Here is a 17332-nt window from a genome sequence, read left to right as displayed (position 1 = left end):
CCAACCATTACAGGTTCTGCATCCAGTTCCAAGCAGTGAATAGCCTAATTCTACTGAAACAGGCTCTCAGTGTGCTGGGCCACTCTTCAGCTGACACACTGAAGGTATCGATGTCACATCTGAATGGCTAAGATTGCCCTAGGAAGAAAACTCCTGGCAAGAGCTGATAAAAAGTGACCAGAACCAGGTCAGCGATAAGACAAAGCAAGCCAGGTAGGTTTAAAATTCAGCAAAATATATTTGGGAGTTCTACAAGTCACATGTCCTCTCACTAAGGCAAAATCATCACAGCTGTGCTGTGGGAACTCAGCTGCTTCATTTAACCTCTTCCTCTCCTGAGCCCAGGTACACTGGATAAGTTTGGGTAGGAAGTGAGGCTGCAGCACACTGCACCTTTTTGTGGACAAGCAGGGCCAGACTACAGCTGATCCTGCTTTCAGGTTCAGAAGCAGTTGTCTGGTATTTCTGAAAGGAAGACTGGTTCCATGGTACCACGATGGGCCAAGCTTAGCCTGTAACTGCTGAAGCAGAAGAGAAGTTGTTTTCCAGGTGGACTGCCTTGTTTTATAAGTAGTTCTGAAAACAGATCTCCTGGAGAGGGTTTGCAAGACTGCTTTTGCCAAGCTCATGCAGCCATAAAGGGAAAAATACAAGAAGGCTGTCCAAATACTGAACTAGAATGCTTTCCTTTTCTTCTTTTTCCCACCTGCCACCTTATTCCTGACACCAATAGCTTCTTCTGTGTCATCATCATCATTCCGAGATCGCTTCTTCTCTCCCTGCTCCCTCAGCTCCTGCAATGTAATCAAGAGATTGATCAGGAGTTCTGGCACCTGAAGAAATTCAGGCTACAACAGTAAGTAAAGGGACAAAGAGCCAGCACCCACCATTCGAGCAATTCTCTGAGCCTCAGCCACACGCTCTGTCAGCATCATAACTTCTTCTTCTTGCATAGGGAATGCTGGCAGCTTCTTGCCAATCAGGTGCTCAATGCGTTGGAACAGCTCTACATCATACCTGAGACAAGACACGACACCAGCTTGAATCAGCCCTCACAAGAGACTTCAGCTGTCACCACCCAGACACCAGTCCTTATGAACAGGACTTGTTCTCTTGTGCTTATGATCTCACCAGCAACTCTTAACTGCACCTGAATGATGCTATAGTTCAGTATGGCTTCACGGATTTATTCAGTTCATCTCTGCTCAGAAATATTTGACAAATACTTCTTTTAGACAAACACTTCCCCATTTAGCAAAAAAAACCCACTGAAGCTGCATTATGCAGTATATAAATGTATGTGTAGTATACAATCAAATTATAAACAGTTAGCTCTGCTCATTACATACCTGCTTCTAAAACTTAACCAGACTTTTCTCCCTCCCTACCCTGGGCCTTGAATTCTCACCTCTTTAGCTAAATAACTGCAAGTGGTGCCTCAAAATGAAAGGCAGCATTTTCTCCTCACCCAGGATAAGGTCAGATGTCTTCTGCTCTTAAACACAGCTGAGAAGAATAAGTCTGCCATATTTTAACACTTACTGTGTAACAAAGGTGATAGATTTGCCAGATCTCCCAGCTCGAGCTGTTCTCCCAACACGATGAATGTAATCCTGAAAACAATTTTCCTGATCAGCAACAAGATATATGCAAATAACACAGAGCAGAAGCTATGGGAAATTACCCCATGTAATTTTTAGGAAAAAACAGGAAAATAGTGAGAAAATACAGTTTGGATTAAATACTCAGGACCATGAGCAGCATTAGTATATGAGAAAATGCTAGCTTGTGAGGGCTTATCATTGGTTTTAATATTTGAAGAATGCTCTTTCTAAAGAGAACAACCACTTCCAATCATTCAAGGATGCAGGACAAAAGCTGTGATACATATGACTTTGCTAATGAACTATCACTTCCTTGGAAAGCTAATATTTCAAGTGAGCCAATGCCTGCATTTTCATTTTTGGGATCTAGTGCTCTACGTAGTCTGTCTTTCAGACAAACTCTCTGGCAAGTTGATTTAAATTTGGCAAGCACAGAGGAAGGAATGATGAATGAGAATAACTTGGAAGCATCCAATTCATTATGCATCTTCTGTTTATATGTTTCTAGGATGTTTTCCAGGTTTTATACTGCATTATGGAAATTAAAATATTCCCTTCTCCACCTAGGATCTGTGGAGAAAGGAAGCACCACCAGAAAGGATGTGTTCTGCAACATGGTTAGAGACAAGATGGGGTGGGGAGCACAAAAACTGTAGCAACCAGTTGAAACTGTAAAAAAATCTAGTTACAACAGTTTTTACAGTTACAACTGTAAACCCACCACCATTATTTTAACTTTTGTCCTTTTACAATGTCAAAAGCAGCATCTTCAAAAGTACTCCCATACTTTCTCCTGTTCATAATGTGTTGCACCTTTGATCATTGTAAGGAACAATAGCAATTCCTGAACTGCATGTTAATAGGTATGTTTTTATAGAAAACCAGGCAGGAAAGAAAGTTACACCCCTAAGATAACACTGTATTTTCCATAGAGAGTTAATAACTCACTTTTTTTTTTCCAGTTTGCTGTACTTTTGTGATACGATAGTGAAACATATTAAAGACATTTTTCTTGATCACATCCTCACTGAACATAATAGGAGAATTTTTACCTTTTTGTTTTTTAACATGGTTTAAAAAATGTGAAGTCAGACCTGGATCACAGGAAGGGAGGTGACTACCTGAAACTAGTAATATGTTAAAACTGTTTTCAAAGTCTAGAAGTCCTTTAATGTAATACAATGAAGCACATACTCCAAGCAGAAATACAAAGACATAGAACATTCCTCACTTCCCTCTTCTGGAATCAGTTCTGCAGTCCAGATGAGGCTACCCAATCAAAGTGAAATACCAACTCAATTGCAGGGGTTGAACTCCATCTTTTAATCTACAGAACTGTGAACTACACTTCCAGTCAGCAGAACAGAGAAAAGGTACTTTGTTCCTTTATCTAGCTTCAAGATGCCTCCTGGTGACCAGAAGCTCTCAGCTGGCTTACCTTAGAGTGCGTGGGAATATCAAAGTTTATCACCACATCTACATGTGGGATGTCCAGACCCCTGCTTGCAACATCAGTAGCCAGTAGAATAGAACGTGCCTTTGCCTTGAATTTGTTTAGAGAGCCCAAGCGTTTATTCTGGAAGAGATGAGGACAAAAAGGGAATGAGAGAATAATGCTCATTCTGGTTAATATGCTATTGTTGAAACACTGGTACACAACAGCTGAGGGAAACTACCAAAAAAAAACCCACAAAAACACAACAAACAAAAGAAAAAAAAAACCACCAACAAAAAAACCCCACACTCACTTCTCTGATTTCTTTTTAAACTATTACAGAATCAGTGGCAGCATTCACATTAGTTACACTTTTAGGGATCAGTTCAGTCCACTAGGTGTGAAATACCCCTTCTGCAAGGTAGTTGTGCTGCAGTTTGGTGCAGCCCATTTCCCAAGCAACAGGTCTCCTGTTTACTCCATTCTGTGGGGTATGCCCATACCTGACTCATCTGCCCATGGAGAGGAATAGCAGTGAACCCTAGGTTGCGGAGCAGTAGAGCAGTCCTCTGAGTATTGTTACATGTACTACAGAATATCATGAAAGAGTTTCCAGCTAGTTCATTCAAGATATAAACCAGGTAGCTGTCCTGTAAAGAAACAGATAGAAGAATTTTATGGGGTGGGGTAAGAAAGGAAGAAAAGAAATGCCACATTAAAGAGTAAGCACAAGCCAGAGAGGATCAGAGAAGATATTGGGCAGATGTAGGAACAGCAAGACAAGGCCAGAATTGGCGTTACCTTGAATTTGGAAGGGATGAAAATGTAGTACTGCTGTAGTTTTTCAACTGTCTGGTATTTGGAAGAAACAGCACATTTAACAGGATTCTTAAGAGCAGCACGCTGGAGTTTTTGAACCTGGGAAGATCAATTAGAGATCTTGTCAGAAACTGGTATCATATGCTCTAGTCATATAGCCTGATGGAAGGAGAATTAAAACTCTGCTCTCACCTTCTTCGTCATGGTAGCAGAAAACAGTAGCGTCTTCCTGTCTCGAGGAATCACTTTTAATATCTTATCCACCTGTAAAAATAGAAAGGAAATAGAAACACTGAATAAAACAGCAATCAAGACATAAGCCTCCTCAAATATAATGATCATCAAAATAAAGAGTAATGCCTGCATGCAACTCAGATTCACAGCAGGAACAAATTTCCCCTCTGCTAAAGAAAAGGTGTAGACTTGATTGCTTGTTGACAGTGTGAACTCCAGAAATCCATTAGCAGTGGAAATCTCATGCAATACTCCTGCAGGAACGCGCAGGTGGCATGTTCAACAGTAACTGCATCAATGTCAGCTGTTCCAGAAAAAACAGCAGATTTCAGAAACAAAATGCTTCCTATTGTCTTACCAGTGCTCTGCAGAACTCGACAAAGTTCTCCTCCCACCCCAGACTTCTGTGCAATTATTAGATCTTAGTTACAATTTGCTATTAATTTCTACTGAACAGCTCAGTGTTTACTATGTGACTGTCTGAAGTGATTTCAAAGGGACTCATCTAGTGTTCCAAGCTCCTCTTTTAGCAGATTCCCACCTCTGTCTCAAAATCCATGTTAAGGATCCGGTCAGCCTCATCCATCACTAGGAACTTCAGAGCTCGTAAGTTGAAGCCCTTTGTGTTCTCCAGATGATCAACCAGACGGCCAGGGGTTGCTACCACCAAAATAATGAGAGCAAGTTTAGATGAAGAGATCCAAAGAGTCATTAATGACAAATGGATATTTTGCCCAAGAGAAGTAAAGGCAGACTGCTCTGTGAGAAGGACTCTTTCACAGGAAATCTTCAGAATGTTTTGAAGTAAGACTAATGAAGTCAGACTCTCTGAAGTATGCCCTCCTTCCCTCTCTCCCCCTCAAGAAAATGCAGACCAGAAGAGACTGTAGACAAGCTATACTGAGAAGGATGAGACCAGCATTTTGAATACTTCAGGAGAATGAAGAAACAAGCCAAAGGCAGTTTAGCAGGAGTGCTTTGGAATGAACTTGTAGTAGCATGGCTACCGATGTATACTTTGGAAACATGAACAAGGCAGTATCCAGAGCTCAGGACAAAACCAAATAAAGGATGTACTCTCACTTCTTCAAATGAACAGAACCTTTGGCACTCTTTATTTGGACAATGACAGTTTGATAATATTCATACTTAGCAGCTCCAGCACATAAACTTACCAATTATAACATGTGGTTTCTTGGCTAAAGCCAGAGATTGAGACATGGTGTCAATTCCACCTACAATAACCGCTGCAAAACAAATAGAATACAGTGAAACATTCAGTGGACCACCTGGCACCAGTTTCCTCCTCCTCCCTTCCACCCACAATAACTCTGTACAAATGAAAAGCTACTTTATGAGAACTCACTTTATTTTAGCATACCTGACCTTCCCAGGCCTTCAAAGTCCTTACGGGCCCCAAGTATTTTAATTTCACAGTTGAAGAGCTATAGACAGAATCTTTACCTTGCAGCTTTACTCAACTGCAAAAATAGAGGAATTTTAAAAATACCCACAAGTTTTTATGTTTGTTTAGAGTATGTAAGCCACCAATACACACAGTCTAAAAGAAATATTAAACTACATCACATACAGAGCAGAGTTCTATGCAATTTCACTGGACATAAACCTACTATTGAGAAGATTCTCTTCTATTTCCACCTTTAACTACTTGGGTTTAACATTCAGAAGAGCTGCAGACTGCTCCATGAGGAAAGACCAGTCAGTCTTTCTTTCCCCAAACTAATACCAGATATCTGTCTTCCAGCATCCCAAACTTTTCCACCTTTTGTTCTACCCTCCATGCAAATCCTTTCTACTTTTTCCTTTGCAATCTAGAGCTGACAAACTTCAGTCTTCAGGAAAACTGCTCCAATATCACAACGCTACTTACCACTGTGGACACCAATGGATGATCCAAGAGCTTCAAACTGCTCAGAGATTTGAAAGGCCAGCTCCCTTGTTGGTGTAAGGACAAGAGCAAATAATCGCTGAGGTGTTTCCAGCAGCGCCTGAAGAATTGGCAAAGCAAAAGCTCCTGTTTTTCCAGAGCCAGTTTCTGCCAGTCCAATGACATCTCTGCCTGCAAGGATCAGAAAGGAGGGCAAAAACTGTTACAAATCTAGACCAGAGAAAGTAGCCTTTAAAGCATGAGAATTCACTAAGGATGGGGTGAAGAGGGTGTAAAAGACACATAAAGGGTAAAGAAAAGCAAAGCGCCAAACCAAAGTATTTCAGAATATCTCTGCAGCATTTTTAGAGTGACTCCATTTGTATGACAATTACAGTCCCGATTCTTTCTATTCTCTAGTTAAACTGCTGCAAATATAGAGGTTTTCACATAAAACTTAGGTTTAAAACACCCCTTACTTTATTAATTCTCAAATCTGCCTGTCAATTTACAGCCTACTGCTTCTATCTTGCTGAGTATTCTACACTAACTGTTGGCTGTTTACAGGCTTATAAGGAAATAGACTCCAGTGTTTGAGTCTTGGGTTATACCTACTACAAGAAAAAAACCCACTACCAAACTCATATTTCACATATTTCACATGGTTTCATAATCAATTCTATCCCATTGCTTCATGGTCTGCAGCAGGAAGGATTACAGCAGCAAGTCCTTTGCCCAAAAACAGTGCAGACAAAGGCATTGAATTCATAAGTAGAACCCATTCTAACCTCCTACAGCTGAGAAGAACATGCTGCCAATAGGCTTTAAACTGGAAACAACCTCTCAGGAATGCAATCTCACCTCTGTTTTTTCAAGAGAATCTTATATGTGGTGTAAAAGAGTCTGACAACAGTTAAGTACTAGGATAGAGTTGACATTGAAAAGTTTATTCCCACTGTCATTACACTGTTCTGTTCCTGCTTCACAGTGTTTTATTTTTGCTTTGACCAAATAAATGGAAAAAAAACCCAAACCCCAACAAACACAAAAACTAACAAGACAAACAAAAAAAACACAAAGCAAACAAAAGCAACGTACAAAACTGAATACTCTAGAAGCAAAAATGTTTGCCAAATTCAGTAATTTACTTCCCTGTAATTCCAGGATTGTTACAGAAAGTCACTATGGTTTGGTTATTACTCCAGAAATGCAATTTCAAAGCACTGACTTCCCAGAGCAAAGCAGAGTATATAAGCTGTGTAATCAGTCAAGGCACCTTTAATTTCCCACACACTTTACCATAAGAGGCACAGTCCTAAATCTATCAGAAGTTTCCTCTCTGTCCTCAAGTATTTTGGAAAGAAGATGGTCAATGGAGATCAGAAGCTCAAATGATTGACAATAATTCTATTTAACATGAAGTGTCAGAGCTATGCAACAGCAACGAACACTCAAGAACCCATGTCTGCACCTATTTGAAAGTTTGTAACTGCAGTCAGTGTTATAGGAGAAACTACTATTCTAAACTGCATCTGGGAGGACACAAGAATGAACACAAGCACTACTTCAAGGCAGAGATCTTGAGTGATGAAGAAGTGAGAACACTCTCCTCTCTGTCAATTACTTCTCACTCAGCAAAATTCATTCATATATTGCTCCTGAGGCATTCCCAGATTTGGGATCAGAGAAGCATACTACTCACCTTGAAGTGCCACTGGAATAGCCTCAATCTGGATCTTTGTTGGCATCTTCCATCCTAATTGGTCACAAGCTTCACACAGGACATCTGTCACCCCCTGAACATTAGTGAAAAGAGAAAAGGCAAGAAGACATCACTGAGACCTGAATTAAATCACATAGTTAAGTTATATACATGCTACAACAGAACCAAGCTTCTCTATAGCAGGGACAACCCCCCCTTGGCCCTCAATGCAAACTACGTGAAAGGGCAGGCTGCTCATAACGAGCCTCTCCTCCATCAGCAACATCATAGATTGGTTCAAAACTGTTTGAGGTGACTGCAAGCAGTAAGAAACTTGTCAGTTTTGCTTAGTTTACAAAAGGAACATTCGGCACACGCCCCTGCTGTCTCTCGCCCCTCCAGGGGTATCCCACGAGCATGGAAAAGGAAAATGCCCGGGCAAGTTACCACAACTGAAAGAAACCCAGGCAACCAACTGAGGTACACCGGTCGGATCAGCCACGCTAACCTCCCGGGAGCAGAGACCTGACCTCCCCAAACCTCCCCATAACCAGCCGCAGCGCCACGCCAGCGTAACAACGCAGCGACAGCGCCGCACGTGTCTGCTCCTTGCGCACCAGCACCTCCGCCGGGCCTGGCGCCTCCTGCAGCTCGGATCTGTGCCGGCCTCACCAGGTCCTTGAAGCTCCGCGGCTCTTCCACTGCCACCTCTGGCTCCATCGCTGCCGCCGGCTCCACCACCACTTCTTCACCGTCTCCTGCTGCCATTTTGGGCCGCGGCGCTCTGAGATGGCGCAAAACACTCTAAAAGCTACAGCCCTCTCGGGGTGTTATGGGATTTGTAGTTCCGGGGAAACAGCCAATCGGCGCGGGCGAGGCGGGGCAAAGAGGAGAGGAGCAGGATTCGATTTGTGGGTCACTACTTGTTAGGGTGGATTCTTTCGTTGCTACAGTTGGTGGCCGAGCTGGGCTGGCGCTCCTGGAGGAGGAGAAGGGCCGCACCGTGACATCAAAGCGCCACTACGGTGGTAGTGTCGATGCGAAGTACAGGTGGTCTCATTTACTTGAGGTCGGAAGGTGTTTTCTGCATATAGAGTCCTTCAGAGCACAGCTGTCTGGGAAGTGGTACCAAGTGCTGCCATTTTCTCCTTTCCTAATGTGAAGGGGCCTGATTGTTGTGTCTGTGGGAACATCCCGTGTCCGCACAAGGTTGTTAAGCAGCATACTTGAGGAAGCCTTTCTTCTAAAAGTATCCAAGGCTTGTTTTCTTTAAACTTTATAAGTTTCACACTTCTGTAATGGGGATTGTGTGATGGGTGCTATGCTCTGCTAAGCTGGAAACCGGGGAAGGAATTTTCCCTGAACTCCAGGGAAGAGGGAGTTATGGAGCTATAGCCACCTGTACTGGGATTTGAGCACACTGAATTGTCTGTCTGAAACCTGCCTACTTGGATGAACTGTAAATAGGTGAGCCTTTGGCCTGCAGCTCAGCATTAGTATTGCTTAGGCAGCGTGGCTGATGAGTGTTCTCTAGTCATAAATCCTACAATTGTAAAAATACAAACCCAAATGAGCTCACCAGGCACAAAAATACAATATATAAACCTATATATATAGTACATATAAAGAGTAAATAAACTTCAGAAGTGCTGGTATGAAACATTTTGAAGTACTAGTGAAGAAAAAAAGGCGAAAAAGAATTGTCATTGTTCCACCTTGTTTTCCTGCTTACAGTAATAGCCAATGTGCAACTTTGCCAGAAATACATAAACTGAACTATGATGACTCCCCATGAAGTGACACTCCCCTAGCTCTCTTCTTTGCTGCTGTTGTAATTCAGAGACCCTGCAAGTGCCCAGTGAAATGGTAAAAACAGTGATGGATTTAGTGCCCTTTGGTATGCATGGTACGTGCAGCTTACCATGTCATGATGCTAGTTCCTGAGCTCATTTGTTTTCATCTGGTCTGAGTGTGGCCTTTTTGATCTGTAGTCCCAGTGCTGGTAGCAACAAGGCAACCTTGCAGGTAGATGAGCCTCCTCTGATTTAAGGATGCTAACATACCCCAGAGCTCAGGCTTCAAAAGGACAGCAGAGTCCACTGCAAAACGGAGCTTGTGTCTGCATTTCTGAGCAGGCCTCACTCTCTCCTGCTGGCTGGGGAGCCCAGCCGGGTGTGCTTTCAGTGGAAATGCTGACATACCTGAGCCTCTGTCACTGGATTTCAAGCATGCTATTTCCTTTGCTTCCAGAACAATGAGGAAAGTGAGAGGAAGTCTGAACAAATGCTCTGCATGACACAGAAAAGAGAGGAAGCCTGAAACAATTCGCTGGACAGCAGTGGAAATGAAACTGCTGCATCCCACTATGCTCAGGATAAATTATTATAAATAATAAATAAAAAAGAAAGAAGCATCCAATGTAGATGACCATATGTTTCAAAAAATTACAGCTGCCTGAGTTATGAGCTTGCTATATATCATTAATGCTAAAGGTTAAGCCCAGCCAGCACTGAGACATGAACCCTTGTAAGGGTCACTGGGATGTCTCAGGAAGTGGAATCAGGGATGCGATGGGAAGTCACTGCTTGTGATTCTTTGTTGAACTCATTGCCTGTATTAAATGGTAGGTGCTGTTTTGGTGGAACAATTGTGGAACAATTCTATTCTTGTGAAATTCCAGTTTGGGTAATTCCCTTTTGTCAGTAGATGTATTTGAATAAAAGTTCCCTCCTGTTCTAAACTGCTTGGCTTTTGACCAAATATGTTCCTAGCCTTACCGCATATTACAAGCTGAGTTTTCCCTGGGGGGGGGGGCACAGGGTTGGAGCATCCACAGCAAGTCAATTTTAGTGCAGGTATAATATAAACTATTTCATAAGGAATGCATAACAAGACAAGATGGACAGTGTGTATAGTAGGTCACAGTAAACAGTAAATGGTGCTGTCTACCCACTGGGGTGCTCAGAGAGAGTCTCTTGGTGTATCCTGACTCCCTGACTGTAGCTGAGCTCATTTGTCATAGACAGCTTTTATTGTGCTTTCAAAACATACTATATATATGACTTTGTGTTAAATTCATGTTTGCACTTTTGCTTCACCATTGAATCATTCCCCCCCTGCAGCAGCTTCAATAAAAAGGGAGTAAAAATGGCATCAGGAGACGAGGCTTCATAACTGCTAGCCTAGCCTAAACATCAAATCACACATGCACCCTTCTCCCTCTGCTGCCTAGGTACCAAAGAAAGTGTTCCACCAGCACACATACTACTCTAAAGGGTAAATGACATAACTACTAGTAAAAAAGCTGCTTATCAAAGACACTTCTCCCAGATGTTGCTTGTGACTCTAAAGGAGTCACAGTATTGTAACTAATCCAATACTAATACTGGGGTAGGTGCACCATGTCCCAGACCAGGTCACTTGCTTCTGATGCTTTCTCAGTACCAGCTGTGGCACTCATCTGACCCAGCAGTGTGCTGTTTCAGGGAGCAAAGTATTAAGAAATTAGTCTTATCCCTCAAAATGGTAGATTTCTTGCAGCACAGCACCCAGGGCTCCTTCCCCAGGGTATCACATCAGATCTAGTGCTGACTGCATGGGAGGAGGCAGGATGGCATGCCTGGAGCTGATGAGGAGGATCCCAACACCTGCTGCTCCTCTTGCTAGCTGCTAGATCAACTGTAGCTGGGGTATGAGGGCATAGACTCAGGTTCACAGGACTGCCTGACTTAGAAGACATCCAAGACCACTGTATGGGTTTTGATCCAAAATCACACATCTCCCCTGTCCTGTGTGGGTCTTCCAGCCTGGGGATCCTAGGCTCTGCCTGAGCCTCCCTTTGCAGTCCTAGCAAACAAATCCAGAGAGGGGAGTGGCTGAGACCTGGCCAGGGTGGTGTTGCACCTTAGGCTCAATTACACTCACAAAACAGCACTGCACAACAACCCAAAACCAGACTTTGAGTGAAGGGGAAAAAAAAAAAAAGCCTAGGGAAAACCAGAACAGAAGCAGGATTTTTTGCTTCTGTGTGGATGAGACTCAAAGCAAAGTATCTGATTTGTCCCAGCCTGCTGAAACAGTGGTTGTGATTGCAATGTAGGACTGTGTTGAGCAGGACAAACCAGCCCTAATGAAGCTCAAAGCTATCAAATTCAAATCCTTCTGCCAGCCAGATTTTTCTTTTCAGAGATGTTGCTGTTCCTGTGTCGTTCCCTGTGTGTGTATGTGTGGACAAAGCTGCATTTCCAGAAAACTGGGGAGGAGGTAGGAAAAGAATATACTACCTAATTTTCTCTGTGATGATGAAACCAGCCATCTCATAAGCATTATAAAGCCGTTATACTTTGTAAATTGTAAAGTCAACTGATCTGGTGGAGTTAGGTGGTGATATGCTGGATCACTAAGAAAAATGTTACATCATGCCTGCCTTTGCATAGAGTGCAGTTCACGCTTATGTGCTCACACATATGCACCATGGTGTTTGCATGTCAGATACCAACATCCACAGCGTACATGGGTTAATGTGCACACCAAGATATACACTCACACAAACAAAACCATGTACACTCATACCCCAATGCCAGCTGTGTGGCATGGAACTGGGGACCTCACTTTTCATTCTCTCCTTCTGAACACGTCCAGCCGCTCATACCGATTCCTGGCTCCAGTGCTGGAACATGAAATTGAGCAGGGCGAGCTAGAGGGCAGGAATGTGGTCATGTGCAGGTGGGCAGAGAGACACTGACGCAAAAGTGTTTCATATTACTTTAATCGAACCAACAGTGTAGTTGTTCTTTTTTGGCAGACATAGGCATTACAAATATTCGAGTCACACTCTGAGGAACCAAGGCTTTTGTTCTTCTTACGTGAAAAAACAAATGTTGATGTCATGAAAGGGAGAGACAAAAAGGACAAGGATTCAAGCTTTGTGGGATGGGCTGTTGCCCTTCCCCAGAGTTTGCTCAGTGTTACAGAATTACAGAGTGGGTTTTTCTAATCATTTTGATACATGCATCTGCAGGGAAGTTTCACTTATCCACTGAGGCTACTTGTGGAGGTGGAATTATCCCTGCATTAACTCCTCTAGTTGTCTCAAGCTAGTTTCTGGGGTCTTTTCCTTGTACCTCTTCCAGGTACTGATATGATCCCCATCATCACAGTACTTGAGCACTTTTCAGTATTTGTCCCAGAAACATCCTTGTGAGGTAGGGAAGTACTACTATTCCAATTTTTAGACAGAGAACTGAGGCACTGAAGGGGTCCAAAATCATGAAGGACATACTTAACAGAACAGTCACTTGAAGGAGGGTCCCAGCCCTTCCTCCTGCTTCATAAGTGTTCTGCCACTGAATCATCCTGTTCCTCTGCACCCCTCTTGAGTATTAGTACCAATATATATTTTGCTAACATGAAGCCTTCCCTGGGACAAGGGAAGTCTTTCTCTGCTGTGAGTATATGTAGCTCTCCATGAGTGCTGCCTCCTCCCTCAGACAAAACCCTGTGGGTCTCACAGGCTGCTTGACTGCACGGGGTGTAGCAACTCCACCTCTCAGATGTGCTTCCATCACAGCTGTGCTCCAGCTCAGACTAGTAGTACCAACCTACATTTCCCTCCCTGCTGCAAGAGATATAACTGCTTTCTTCCACGAGTGCCCTGAGGCAGGCTCTGGTCCCAGGATCACTGACCTGTCCTTGTCCTGTTTTGATTTATAAGATCTGTCATCACTTTTGACCATGTTTCACCTATTTTATAGTTACCAGCATTCCAGACATGCTTTTCTTTTCTATAGGCACTTGCCCTCCCTCACAACCAAAGAACAGGTAACTTGCTCTCACATGCCACAGACTTGCTTTGCCTCTAAGAACAACAGCTTTCCTTTGGAGCAGAGGCCTCCTTTTTAAAAGAAAAAAAAATGCATCTTTAAATACAATATCAGAACCTTAAAATAATCCTATGTAAATAGATAGAACACAAACATCACAATTCTCAGCCTGCATAGGTTTCTTCAAAAGGGATAACAGTTTCTGGCCCTGCTATCACCTGGGGGTGATGAGCTGTCCATACAGTCTGTCATATCTGGAGATGCTTCCTTTAACAGCATTTCCAAATGTACCTTGGTAACTGGACAGTACTCTATGAGCAATTGGCAGCTGCTGGCTTTTGGAGCATACCCCAGCCGTTTTTACCATTCATAGATTCATAAGTTATTTACAAACCAGGTTCAGTCAGCACCATGACTGCAGGGATTTCATTAGCCTCCTAACACACTACTTTTTGCTGCCTTGGGGAAGCAGAGCTGGGCAGATGGCTGGGGAAACACGGGTCTGAGGAATGGCTGTCTATGCCTGTCTTCAGGCTCTGGTATCTGCTGCTGTGTACATAACAGTCCATCATAACCTCCAACGTGAATCAGGTGGCTACTGTCAGTTGGTGGTGTGTGTGTGGAAGCTTTAGGTTCCTATCAGAAAGGAGTTGTGTTCAGATGTAGATAAGGCACATGAGAGATGTCTGCACCTGTGTGGATTAGCATCACCAATATTACAATAGCAACAGGTAATAGTGCTAATGGTGACAATTAATAATTGTCTCCAAGCCTGGTTTTAATTATAGGGCCAACACTGTTTCAGCTGGATGGTCTTGGGATTTCAGCAGTCTTTTTAGCATCCAAGTCGGGTTTCCTCATGTGTGGGGAAAGCTCTGTCCTGGACTCAAGAAGTTCACAGACTTCATCCATTGCTCTGGTGCAGGTCTCGAGGTTGGCAGCCAGCTTCTGGATTTTGGCCTTAAGCACCGCCTGGCTCACTTTTGTGATCTCCTTTGTGTTCTCTGGCACGAGGAAGCTGTGGGAGCTGCAGAAGACCATGAAGCAGATGGAGTTGTACAGTGAGATGGAGGCTCTCTTCTCTGACTGGCGCAGTGTGGGGTCTCCTGGGCCCTTCCCTCGGCGGAGGAACTCCAGGCAGCCAAGGATTTCCCTCATCTGTTTCCGACAAGTCATAGCGATTTCCTGCACCTTCTTCACCTCCTGGGAATTGCAAAGCACTGAGGAGAGATCGGAGGTGATGCTGACAGCCCCCCCAGCTGTGGCCAGACCCAGACCCACAGCTGACGCCAGGAGAGAGGCTCCCAGCGTTGCTGGGCTGAGGGACAGCCCCACGATGGCTGTGACAGCTCCTGCAGCGGTCAGGGTGCTCCCGCTGACATTGGCAATCAGGGATCTTTTGCGGAGCTTGCTGAGTTTGCGAGCTGCTTTGTGAAGGTGAGCAATTTGGCCACGCAGCCTCCGTCTCTGATCCAGCAGTGCGATGTGGAAGTCTTGCGTGGGGTCTAGTGTTTGAGGGAAGGCAGCACCGTTTCTCTCCATGGTGTCTGTCCACAAAAAAAAAAAAAAAAAAGCTGGATTGAGGATGAGACATGCTTAGTGTGGACCAGCATTTCAGGGGTGGCATTCATCCAATTTTAACTTTGCTTCAACCAGCTACATGAAAGCTTTGCTGTCTACAGACACGTATGCACCCACATACATGTGCACATACACAGATCTTCATTTAATTACTATATTCCACTGCTTTTCTTGTGCCCTGAGAAGACTGAAGTGTCTTAAAGGCTTGGGTCAGGGCTGCTGTTGTTATTACCTCTGTGAAGACACTTCCAACCCTGGGGACATAAATTCCTTTGAGATTAAGTGAATCAGTGCCCAGAATAGTAATGCTGCCAGAACTAATGTGTTTTTCCCATGATGGTATTCACAGGATCTGCAGTGTTCAATGGCATCTTTCACAAGAAAGGCCAGGCTCCAAGGAGGTGAAAGCCACCCATCCCAGGTTGCTATTTAGGGGTAATTTCCCATTAAAGGAGGACAGAGGGAAGCTGCTAAGGGGAGTCAAGGTCTGGCTTTTCCATCTAGGAGGTGAGAAGCTCATTGATGTCTCACATGGGTATTGTGAATATCCTTCCTTTCTTTTTAAGCCTAAGCAACTCTAGGTCTTGCAGCATTATTTTTGTATTGTAACTTGGCATCAGGGTCTGGACAAAGATGGGAACCATTGTTTTGTGGTGCCTAGTACAACCAGTGGTGGTGGATCCCTAATGACAGTGGCAGAGAGACCAATGAACCTTGATTAAAAGATTCATGAAGGTCATATCAGAAAAGTGAGCCCACTTTTCATATGCATTCCCTTGGGAACGGGGGAAAGGGGAAATACAGGGGCCTGCAAATAGAAGTGACTTGAAAACTATTGCAACCTTCCCTGCAAGATAGCTGGAGAGTGTCTTCCCTTTTAGAGGATGAATCTTCATGGTTTCAGCACTAGGTGATCTCTGCTTTTTGTCACAGGGGTAGAAAAAAGTGTTCGAATAAACATTTGCAGATTGCAAATGTGCTTTCTGAAGGAAGCCAGCATCCCTAACCCTACTTATACATAAGGCAACTGAGGCAAGGGAGGCAACAGGAGTGTAGCATCATCAGTTGCCTGGTGGGAGCAGAGCTTTTGCACTTCACAGCATTACACTGTGCACAAGGTTGTGCTGCCTCTGCACCTAGCAAGGTCTAGCTAATTTGTCTGCAGTTCGTAATGCCCTCATAGCTAAAAGACGTCTCTGTAGCAGAAAGATCCTATCCCAGAGCCAACTAAGCAAAACTATTCAGTGCTGCAGTCACTTTTTCACTTCTAAATCTTCTGTACTATGTGAACTGGAGGTGCCTGGCCCCTCACAAGGGCATACTATATAGTTAACATCCTGGAGGTTTTCATTCTGCTGAATCCCTGTTTCAGAAGGAGAAAAACTCCTACTATAAAACGTCTTTCCATCCTGAAGTGTGTAAGTAATTCTCACTGCAGTTTTTTTCCCTTTTACTTGGATGGATGTCCTAATCGATCTCACACAGAATCCTTTAGGACCTCCCCCCGTGTCTTTCAGAACAATGACCCAAGGGTCTCTTGGTATCATTGGACCATTTGAGTCACTTGGTACATTGTGCTTTTCTTAGCTTGAGGCAGTGTCCTCTTATTTTTTACACTACAGGCAGAGATGAGGCTAAAAGAACAAAGATTAACACTTAAGTTAAATAGATATTGGCAGTGAAATAAAAAATGAGCATATTATCAGTAACTTAAAACCAGATGAATGTGATGATTATTAAATATATTGATTCCTGTGGCCTCTTAACAATTTGATCTTTATATTTGCTCACTGAGAACAGTCTCAGGTAATAATAGCAGCTATCTCACTGCAGTTAATTGGAGAGTTATTCAATATATAAGATAAAACCACACAGTGATGCATGCCTTTTGAAGACACTGATTATATACCAACATAAAGGAAAATAAAGCCAAATCCTTCTCCAAGGGAAAAATCTCCCCAACAAAATGAGTATTAGTTAGTCCAAAACCTGAAAAATACAGTTTCTAATACAGTGCTCAGAGTATCCAAAAAATACTGGTTCATACTTACCTTTAGTTTCCAGCTGACCTCCCCAAAGGCAAATTTTGATCTGTTTCTGGAGGAGAACCAATTTATAGCTCCTGTGGACCAATTGCAGCAATGGGAATGCTTTGCCTCATACTGGGAGTTTGCCATTTCCTGCTCTCCCTTGTGCAGAAGGATGTGACACAGTGGAAAGTGACCTGTGGGACAGCGAGCACACATC

At 43.4% G+C, this 17332-nt stretch overlaps 2 protein-coding genes across 2 annotated transcripts; both read right to left on the bottom strand.

The window, feature by feature from the left end:
• Window positions 1-214: 214 nt before the first annotated feature.
• DDX47 (DEAD-box helicase 47) lies at window positions 215-8471 on the bottom strand. The gene is made up of 12 exons (XM_005150505.3): window positions 8355-8471; window positions 7683-7776; window positions 5984-6172; window positions 5268-5339; window positions 4634-4752; window positions 4051-4122; window positions 3841-3957; window positions 3543-3689; window positions 3043-3180; window positions 1543-1613; window positions 888-1017; window positions 215-794 (listed from the first exon to the last, which is right to left on the bottom strand). Exons 1-12 carry the CDS (start codon window positions 8448-8450, stop codon window positions 675-677), a joined length of 1365 nt encoding a protein of 454 aa, XP_005150562.1. The 5' UTR covers window positions 8451-8471; the 3' UTR covers window positions 215-674.
• Window positions 8472-12477: 4006 nt separating this feature from the next.
• On the bottom strand, window positions 12478-17153 carry APOLD1 (apolipoprotein L domain containing 1). Its single transcript, XM_031050081.2, has 2 exons — window positions 17137-17153; window positions 12478-15051 (listed from the first exon to the last, which is right to left on the bottom strand). The coding sequence occupies exon 2, from the start codon at window positions 15044-15046 to the stop codon at window positions 14306-14308; it is 741 nt and encodes a 246-aa protein (XP_030905941.1). The 5' UTR covers window positions 15047-15051; window positions 17137-17153; the 3' UTR covers window positions 12478-14305.
• Window positions 17154-17332: the final 179 nt, after the last annotated feature.

This window comes from Melopsittacus undulatus, chromosome 5 (genome assembly GCF_012275295.1).
Source record: "Melopsittacus undulatus isolate bMelUnd1 chromosome 5, bMelUnd1.mat.Z, whole genome shotgun sequence".
Taxonomy (NCBI): domain Eukaryota; kingdom Metazoa; phylum Chordata; class Aves; order Psittaciformes; family Psittaculidae; genus Melopsittacus; species Melopsittacus undulatus.
The sequence above is the reverse complement of the archived record's forward strand: the minus strand, read 5'-3'. Positions and strand labels throughout refer to the sequence as shown.

Coding starts and splice junctions, on each gene's coding strand:
- DDX47 (XM_005150505.3), bottom strand. CDS start 8,450: ATGGCAGCAGGAGACGGTGAAGAAGTGGTGGTGGAGCCGGCGGCAGCG. Junction 3,181..3,542: donor TCCATGGGCAGATGAGTCAG/GTATGGGCATAC, acceptor CATCTCTTCCAG/AATAAACGCTTGGGCTCTCT. Junction 795..887: donor CTCAGAGAATTGCTCGAATG/GTGGGTGCTGGC, acceptor ATTACATTGCAG/GAGCTGAGGGAGCAGGGAGA.
- APOLD1 (XM_031050081.2), bottom strand. CDS start 15,046: ATGGAGAGAAACGGTGCTGCCTTCCCTCAAACACTAGACCCCACGCAA.